The sequence below is a fragment of the Sparus aurata genome, chromosome 20 (assembly GCF_900880675.1).
Source record: "Sparus aurata chromosome 20, fSpaAur1.1, whole genome shotgun sequence".
In the NCBI taxonomy this organism is placed as follows: domain Eukaryota; kingdom Metazoa; phylum Chordata; class Actinopteri; order Spariformes; family Sparidae; genus Sparus; species Sparus aurata.
Genome location: NC_044206.1, coordinates 28,268,466 through 28,277,716, shown reverse-complemented (window position 1 = coordinate 28,277,716; position 9,251 = coordinate 28,268,466). Strand labels below are relative to the sequence as shown.

At 43.6% G+C, this 9,251-nt stretch overlaps 1 protein-coding gene across 7 annotated transcripts in view; it reads left to right on the top strand.

Annotated features, from left to right (window-relative positions):
• jakmip3 (Janus kinase and microtubule interacting protein 3) overlaps positions 1 to 9,251 on the top strand; it is a 16,475-nt gene extending 7,224 nt beyond the window's left edge. For 5 of the 7 annotated variants that reach the window (XM_030399137.1, XM_030399134.1, XM_030399132.1 and 2 more), the window contains 11 exons: positions 665 to 727; positions 2,697 to 2,795; positions 2,894 to 2,992; positions 4,494 to 4,553; positions 5,141 to 5,206; positions 5,537 to 5,605; positions 6,040 to 6,117; positions 6,344 to 6,577; positions 6,727 to 6,792; positions 6,905 to 6,964; positions 8,265 to 9,251. In XM_030399137.1, coding sequence (XP_030254997.1) covers positions 665 to 727; positions 2,697 to 2,795; positions 2,894 to 2,992; positions 4,494 to 4,553; positions 5,141 to 5,206; positions 5,537 to 5,605; positions 6,040 to 6,117; positions 6,344 to 6,577; positions 6,727 to 6,792; positions 6,905 to 6,955 — 885 coding nt within the window. In that variant the 3' untranslated portion in view covers positions 6,956 to 6,964; positions 8,265 to 9,251. The remainder of the gene's footprint in view (positions 1 to 664; positions 728 to 2,696; positions 2,796 to 2,893; positions 2,993 to 4,493; positions 4,554 to 5,140; positions 5,207 to 5,536; positions 5,606 to 6,039; positions 6,118 to 6,343; positions 6,578 to 6,726; positions 6,793 to 6,904; positions 6,965 to 8,264) is intronic. The other 2 variants (XM_030399138.1, XM_030399133.1) reach the window with 1 other exon arrangement.

Below are 9,251 nucleotides of genomic sequence, written 5' to 3'. Positions count from 1 at the left end.
AGGTGAGACTATTCTCTGTAATCTGATTGATTCAAAGGTAGACTCGTGGAGGGGGTGTGTTTTCATGCTAATCAGAGGGGCAGCGAACCAATGAGAGCGAGACAGAGGTAGAAGAAACAGTAGAACATAGAACAGAGTGACCAATCTTGTTCCACAATGAGCAAAACATAACCTGGAGCTGGTATCTCACCCAAACAGATCAGACTCCAATCAATGATCTGGGAGAGGGGAGGAGCTTATCTGTGACATCACCTGCTCAGGTGATGGGCTGGCTCTCTGTGGTACATGACTGCACACTTCTGATCTAGAATGTAGAACATAGAATATAGAGCAGGTCTGTCAAAGTTCTGAGGTCTCGTTTATCAGACAGTTTGTAGGAATCAAACTTAACATGTTCGTGTGCATTTCCCATATGTTCATATTCACGTGTCAGAGTTTACGTACAGGTGCGCTCATTCTCAACTCAAGTCTGTTTTTATTGATCACAATACGGGCGACAACTTTCGACCGACCCCATTAGTGTTAACATCACGGTTATAAATGAGACCCCAGAACTGTAGATAATGTTGAGTTACTGCCGCTGACACTGCTGTCTGTCTCTCTCTCTCTCTGTCTGTGTGTCTGTGTCTCTGGCTGACTGACTGTCTGTCTGTCTGTGTGTCAGGATGTAAAGTGGGTGGAGGAGAAGCAGGCGTTGTATCAGAGGAATCAGGAGCTGGTGTTGAAGGTGAAGCTGAACACATGAAACCTTAAAGCAAAACTCTCACCAAAATACAACCTAGGGCTTTTTGTGAATATACAAGTCAAACCTTCATATAAAAGTATAATTACGATGAAAGAGGCACTTTTAAGATTTACCGTAGTTTAGTTTTTGTGCAAACTCATTTTCAATGGGAGTGCTACGGGCTTCAATTTATTGGAAAGATCAGACGTGACTTGACCATTGCAGCATGCCTCGAGTTCATATTTGTCATATGCTTGGCTCTAGGTAGGTTTACAACTAGATAAATAAAACGTATTTTAAAACATATTTTGTTATTACAATTAGCTCACAACTAGATAAATAAAACTGATTTAAGAAAAACCCTTATTTTTCCCCCATTGACACCCTGTTCCACATAAATAGTTAACGTGCTAATGTGCTAATACCACGTTTCAAATGGTGGAATGCTGTTGATATAAGACTACTTGGAAGGAAGATACCACAGAACCATGTCTGCTTTCTTTAGGCCTGAAAATAGATAAATAAAAATTATTTTAGATAAACCCTTATTATTATTTTTCCATTAACACCCTGTTCCACATAAATAGCAAACGTGATATCGTGCTAATACCACGTTTCAAATGGTGGACTGATGTTAATATAAGACTACTTAGTAGGAAGCAGACTGAAAAGTGAACATGCTGATGCCCTCGAAATGTGGAAAGCTCTCTCCCCCTCCCCATTGAAGGGGTGTGGCCCTCCAGTAATTTCACAGACTAATCAGAAACCTCTCTGAGTTATTCACCCAATGACAAAACAAGATATCTTTCAAATGTCAAAGAACAGAATGCCCTCCTTCCCAGGCAGGTATATATGGCAGTTGTTGAAGACAGATCCCACAGAAAGATCCTTGCTGTATTTTAAACTTCTGTGTGCTCCTTTGATATTTCACTGCATCAAGCCTTTTATTAGATTGCAAGAGTAGAAAGTTCTTTTTTATTATTAACTTGAATCTTTGAGAGTGATTGTGTGCAACATTATATTTGCTCTTCCTATACTATTGCTGCTGGTGGTGAGGGTTATCTGAGGGTCATTATGAAGCATTTTGGACATGCCTGCCTGATGCAGGCCAGTCCAGCTATGAACTTATCTTCTGCAGATGTAAGAAGGGTTGTGTTAAGCAGTGTAAGTGCAAAAAAGCTGCCTTAGACTGCACAGCTCTCTGTTACTGTGAAGGGGATTACTGAGAGTCTTCCACGATTGACCCCATGTTTGGACAGTTACTATTGTCAGTTAGGCCTATCCTGCATTGTGAGCTTCCAAATAGGCTAAATACTAAAGTTGTCACCTGAATTCCTAAACATAAAAATGTGTGATTTGATCCCAGTATCATTCATATCACAGGAATCCATGCAACTTTGAAGCAGAAACGATTTTCTGTCATGGTGGCCATCTTGAAAACATAACAGCCATCTTGAAATGTATTTGTAAAATTCATGTACAAACTCCAAAGAGGGTAATACCTTTAGCTAACTGTATGATCAATATCATATTCTTATCAACACACAAAAGAAAATTCACGTAAAAATGGTAGTCAATGGCGGCTTTTTTGAAAAATGGCTGCCACAGCTGCCATATCGAAAATTCGCGATGGCCCAATATCTAATTTCTTTTGGACTGTCTTTGGCTATAAGTGTACCAAATTTCACACTTTTGTCACAAAGTGCACGATTCTTTGGAATTATGCTGTTAAGCTGCCCCACTAAAACAGATATATAGTCTAAAAATAAACGTAGCTCACAGCTGATATTTCCTGTTAAATCTCCCAAAGCATTCTCGGAACTGTAGTTCTGAAACTTGGAGCATGAATGTTCCCCAAATAAAAGAGAGACAAAGAATCATAATTATGTGAACACAAGTATTTTTTGATGTTACTAAGAAAACTTTTGATATGAAACATAAAACCTGATGTAATATTTGTGACACTGGTCAGGTGAGGCAGATGGACAATGAAGCTCTGCGGCTGCAAAACGACATCCAGGACGTCAAAGATCAGAACGAGCTGCTGGAGTTCAGGATCTTAGAGCTCGAGGTAACAAGAGTCAGACAGAAACATCAACAACAACAACAAGGGGAAACAGTAACACTGACCGACTCTCTGTTTCTATGGAAAACATGTTTACTGTTCAGGAGAGGGAACGACGGTCACCTGGCATTAACTTCCAACAACTATATTTCCCAGAAGGCCTCAGTCCCCTGCAGATCTACTGCGAGGCGGAGGGAGTCACTGTGAGTAACAGTACACCTGTAAACACTTGACTACACCTGCAAACACCTGAATCCCCCCATGTAAACACCTGACTACACCTGCAAACACCTGACTACACCTGCAAACACCTGAATCCCCCCATGTAAACACCTGACTACCCCTGCAAACACCCGAGTACACCTGCAAATGAAGTGTATGGGCTGTCGTCCTCCAAAGGTGTTGGCGTATAGTATGTTGATAAATAAGAATTCTGCGGAGGCAAGGCTGGTGGAATGAGAGAGCAATCTTTATTGTAACAGATCTCAAAAGCCAGCGTCCGAACCAGAGTGTGGCCACTCTCTGGTATTCTCAAATTTCGGCAAAGTTTTGGCCCAAATGCTTTGCCCTCTGCTCTCTCTGAAATCCTCTCGAACCCTCAGTCTTAGGAGATCAACCAAAATCCACCCTGTTCTTTGGTGCGTGGATCCTTTTTAGGTCCGTTCGCTCACCCCCGCCTATTTCCTCTAATTGTTCACTTTTGGGGGACTGAGGGTCCCTCTATCCTGTTGGAGAAGAATGGGTCTGCATAAAACCTCTATTGGAATATCTTAAAGTTGACCTACTAGTCTTTCTTTACTTGGATGGAATTGTATATGTTGAATCAAACCCTGAACCTCTAAATTGATCAGGCCTCAGTGTGGGGCCTCTTCCTGTAGCCGTTCTCTGACGCACACTACAGGCTAATAAATTATTATCCAGGACATGAGACCTTTACGTTGTTACCTTCCCACATATTCTTAATGGAAGCGTCTGGTCCTGTCCTATCCTGTCCTGTCCATAAGAGCTTAGGATGTATAAACAACATACACAGACACTACACAAACACCTGAGTACACCTGCAAACACCTGAGTACACCTGCAACACCCGAGTACACCAGCAAAACACCTGACTACACCTGCAACACCCGAGTACACCAGCAAAACACCTGACTACACCTGTAAACACCTGAGTACACCTGAATCCCCCCATGTAAACACCTGACTACCCCTGCAAACACCCGAGTACACCTGCAAACACCTGAGTACACCAGCAAAGCACCTGACTACACCTGTAAACTCCTGAGTACACCTGCAAACACTTGTAAACACCTGAGTACACCTGCAAACACCTGAGTACACCTGTAAACACCTGACTACACCTGCAAACACCTGCAAACACCAGACTACACCTGCAAACCCCTGACTACACCTGTAAACACCTGACTACACCTGCAAACACCTGACTACACCTGTAAACACCTGACTACACCTGCAAACACCTGAGTACACCTGCAAACACCTGACTACACCTGTAAACACCTGACTACACCTGCAAACACCTGAGTACACCTGCAAACACCTGACTACACCTGTAAACACCTGACTACACCTGCAAACACCTGAGTACACCTGCAAACACCTGACTACACCTGTAAACACCTGACTGCACCTGCAAACACCTGAGTACACCTTAGTGATTACTGTTTATTGTTTATCCTTCAGGAAATTGTCATCAGTGAGTTGATGAAGAAGTTGGACATTCTGGGAGATAACGCCGTAAGTGTATGTTGAATTTATTTTGTATGTGTGTTTCATGTTAAAGTGTTCCAGCCTGTTCTACCTGTTTCTGTTCCACCTGTTTCTGTTCCACCTGTTTCTGTTCTACAGGTTTCTGTTCTACAGGTTTCTGTTCTAGGTTATTTTATTTTTTTATCATTGCAACCAGCTGTGTGTTTTATGTAACAGTGTGTTGTTGACATGTTGTTGACATGTTGTTGAGGTGTTGTTTACATGTTGTTGATGTGTTGTTGATGTGTTGTTGACATGTTGTTGACATGTTGTTGAGGTGTTGTTTACATGTTGTTGATGTGTTGTTGACATGTTGTTGACATGTTGTTGACATGTTGTTGAGGTGTTGTTTACATGTTGTTGATGTGTTGTTGACATGTTGTTGAGGTGTTGTTTACATGTTGTTGATGTGTTGTTGACATGTTGTTGACATGTTGTTGAGGTGTTGTTTACATGTTGTTGACATGTTGTTGAGGTGTTGTTTACATGTTGTTGATGTGTTGTTGACATGTTGTTGACATGTTGTTGACGTTTTGTTGACGTTTTGTTGACGTGATATTGTTTGCATGTTTTTTCTTCAGAATCTGTCCAATGAGGAGCAGGTGGTGGTAATTCATGCCAGGACAGTGCTCACTCTGGCAGAGAAGGTAACGAGCACACCTGAGCATGTCTGAACAAACCTGAGCACATCTGAACACACTTGAGCACATCTGAGCACACCTGAACTCATCTGAACACACCTGAACTCTTCTGAACACACATGAACTCTTCTGAACACACATGAATACATCTGAACACATCTGAACACACCTGCTTACCGGTGCTGAGCATGGAATTATTCCCTGTGATCACTTCATTTATGAATATTTACAGGTTGTTGTTGTTGAATCATGAACATAAACTCAGTGAACCAAGTGACTGAAGACTGAGTTTATTTTGTGTCTCCACCTGTCTGTCTGTTCCCACCTGTCTGTCAGTGGTTGGAGTCTATTGAAGTGACGAAGTCGGCTCTGCAGCAGAAGATGTTGGACATCGAGAGTGAGAAGGTAACAATGTGAGCAGATGTAAACAGCTGTGTGCTCTAGCTGTTTCCTCCTCATGTTTTCAGCTCCACCTGCTAGTAACATGGGTTTTATTTTTCACACAGTTACATCAGTTTATTTGTATTTTGGGGTTTTATGTTTTTATTGACGGTGGCAGGAGAGAGATCAATACATCTGAAAGAGGATGTTAACCTCTAATTCACTCAAAGTTGAGTCTGAACAGGAAGCAGACAGAGGAACTCGTTGTCATGGCAACAGTCAAACATGGTGGAGGTGATCACGTTTTATCGTGTCACAGATTCAATAAGCAGCTCTCTGTGAGTTTGAACTCAGATAACAGACATTCATCTGCTGCTGTTGGGGGGAAACTGAAGGTTGCCGGTTTGAATCCCAGTGAGTGTAACAAAGTGGCCTTTGACCTCTGCTGCTGTTTTTAGGATCTGTTCAGTAAACAGAAGGGTTATCTGGATGAAGAGCTGGACTACAGGAAGCAGTCGATGGATCAGGCTCATAAGGTGAGTAACCTACCCCGACATCACACACACATCAAGATGACGGTGTTGTTGGATCTTTACAACGAGAATCTGATTCACTGAAGACCAACAGAAATAAGTCATAGAACTCAGCTGAAGCTGAAGCTGACCGGTCTAGCAGACAGCAGGGATTAGAATAATTAATTAACTAGTTAATATTTATGATCAGATCAAATGTGTTCATGTATGATGTCTGTCATCGATGCAGAGGATCCTGGAGCTGGAGGCCATGTTGTTTGAGGCTCTGCAGCAGGAGGATGAATCCAGGATGGAGGGACTTAAGATGGAGGAAGGTCATCTGTCTGAAACACTGACGGAGGACGAGAGGGAGGGGCTTCGCAGGGCAATGGACCAATGGAAACGCACTGTGATGTTTGAACTGAGAGAGAGAGATGCCCAGATCCTCAGAGAGAGGATGGAACTACTGCAGCTCACACAGCAGGTAAACATTTAGACAACAGATGGACAACAGGAAACAACAGGTAAACAACAGCTATAAAAACAGGGAAACTATGTTTTATGTTTCGTGTTGATATTTGATGTACATGGTGTGTGTGTGTGTGTGTGTGTGTGTGTGTGTGTGTGTGACAGAGGAACAAGGATCTGGAGGAAGTTATAGAAGCACAGAAACGCCAGATTAAAGAGCTGGAGGAGAAGGTAAATGTCCGTCACTATGGAAACACATTCATGTACAGTCCGCCCGTCACCATGGGAACACCTGAACACTGTCAGTAAGCGCTGACTCTCTGCTGTTTTCTTCTTCTTCTAGTTTCTCTTCCTCTTCCTTTTCTTCTCCTTGGCCTTCATCCTCTGGTCCTAATACACACTGGTGAGTCACAGCAACATGGTGGGCACCATCACAAAGTCTACCTCAGGTCTCCTGTTGCTGTAGTATCACTATAGGATAACTAAAGAGGTGTCCACTAGATTCATCTTACCCCCAATTTCCACTGGATACGTCTCCACTGCGTGCGTCTCCGCCACGCCAGCGGAGCAGATACGTTTCACTTTAGTCAATGTGTCAATCCCCACCAGGTCCACTGCGCTGCGTATCTGTGCCGGCACAGATACGCAGGACTTCTATTTCTGGCGGATGCCGGAGCATGACGCAGCAATTCAGCTGAATTTAGCACTGAGCAGGCAGGAAGTCAAGCACGGAAACAACAATATAACATCTGGTTACTTTATAAAATATATAATATAATAATATAAGATATAATAAACCAGTCCGTGTTGACACCAGCACACAAATCTCAAAAAAGAGACAAACACAAGCTCTTCTGCTGATCCTTCGGTCGGGAACACTTCGTATTGTTGTTTTTAATAACACAAACCTATAACTGCGGTCGTGAGTGATTATGTGATTATCGCGGGAACTCCTCGGCCTCGTGATGCCAGCTGTCTACCGCACTGCGCTGTGGCTGACTCAAACCGCAACCGGTGGGGATTGCCGGACGGTGGACGGCGGAGCAAAACCTGATCGGAGCCGCAACGCAGCGGACACGTATCCATTGGAAATTGGGGGTTAGACTGACCTAAGTAGATCTAACACCATGCAGCCAGTCAGAATCAAGTAGGAGTAGTAGGAGTCATATTATACCTTGTTTCTACAAGTTAACCTAGTTCCCTGGTGTCCTAATGAAATGTCTGTGACATGCTTTGGTTAAATTACCATAAGGATAAAGCACAATAGCAGTTGAACCCTGCCAAAACAGCCCTGTTCAGAACAGTCGATTTTGAGTGCCTGTCTCTTTAAATTTAAATGAGACACAGGTCCACTCACTTCTTCCACCCCCTCGCCTGCCCTTTCACGTTTTTTATGGACAAGGCGGAGCTCTGCTACACAACAAGGAGCTAGACTTCCTGGGAAGGTGGAAACATTCGGGGTGAAAGGTCGCAAACCGAAGTGTGACATCACAGTTGGTGTGAAGTCTACATTGCGTGCTTTATCTCCTGCAGCACACAAAAACATGACTGAGTCATCTTCTTTCACGCTTTGCCTGCTGATAGGCCCTCCAGAGTCCCAGATGTACATAATCAAATTATACAAAAGTTGGTTTTACATAATATGTCCAGACCATGGTGTAAGAATCCATATAAATCTATGACATCGTGTTGATGTGTCTCAGGGTCTGCAGGCCTCCAGCAGCTGCTCTCGACTCCGTCTGGATCTGACCAATCACAGCAGGACTCACAGGGCCTTAGGTTTGGAACCAGCAGTTTATTGGCTGAGGGCCTCTCAGCCAATCAGAGCAGAGCCCTGCTGTCAGCTGACTCTGGACTCCGTCACACCTCACAGATGAAGACAAGGATGGTTTCCACGGCAACAGATGAACATTGTGTTTCGGACGTAAAACACAACTACTGGCAACATGCTAACTAGCTTCCTGTTAGCTACTGTTAGCCAGTGTTAGCTCACGCACGCACACATACACATACACACACACACAAACAAACACACTGACCTCTGGATCAACCTGGTGCTGGACCTCATTCAGTTTACCTCAGCTAGCTGGACTGCTGTTAGCATTAGCTCTGCTAGCTGGACTGGTTAGTGTTAGCTCAGTTAGTTGATTTTGAACACATTAGCTACATTAGCTGAACTAATACACTAAACTCAGCTGGTTGACTTCAGTGTTGAGCTGATTGGTAACAGTTCACTGGCGAGTGTGTAGGTTAATGAGGCTGCTGACTCGTTCATTCATTCATTCATTCATTCATTACTCCACACAGTAGAATCACAGTAGAAAGCATTAGACATTGATGGAGTATTCTCGTCAGGTCTTTGTTCTGATTGGCTGCTCCAGCTGCCAACAGGTGAATGATGTCACACTGTGGAGCCTCACTCACAGACCTCAGTGTGTCTGAACCAACTCGGGGCCAAAAACTGATGGAGACGTCTCTTCATGATGTCAGAGGTCCACTGGAGGTCAAAGGTCAACAACAACAACGCTGATGTGACGACACAAAGCTGAAGGTCGATGCAGGTGACAGTGTGTGAGTGTGTGAGACAGTGTGTGAGACAGCGTGTGAGACAGTGTGTGAGTGTGTGAGACAGTGTGTGAGACAGTGTGTGAGACAGCGTGTGAGTGTGTGAGACAGTGTGTGAGACAGTG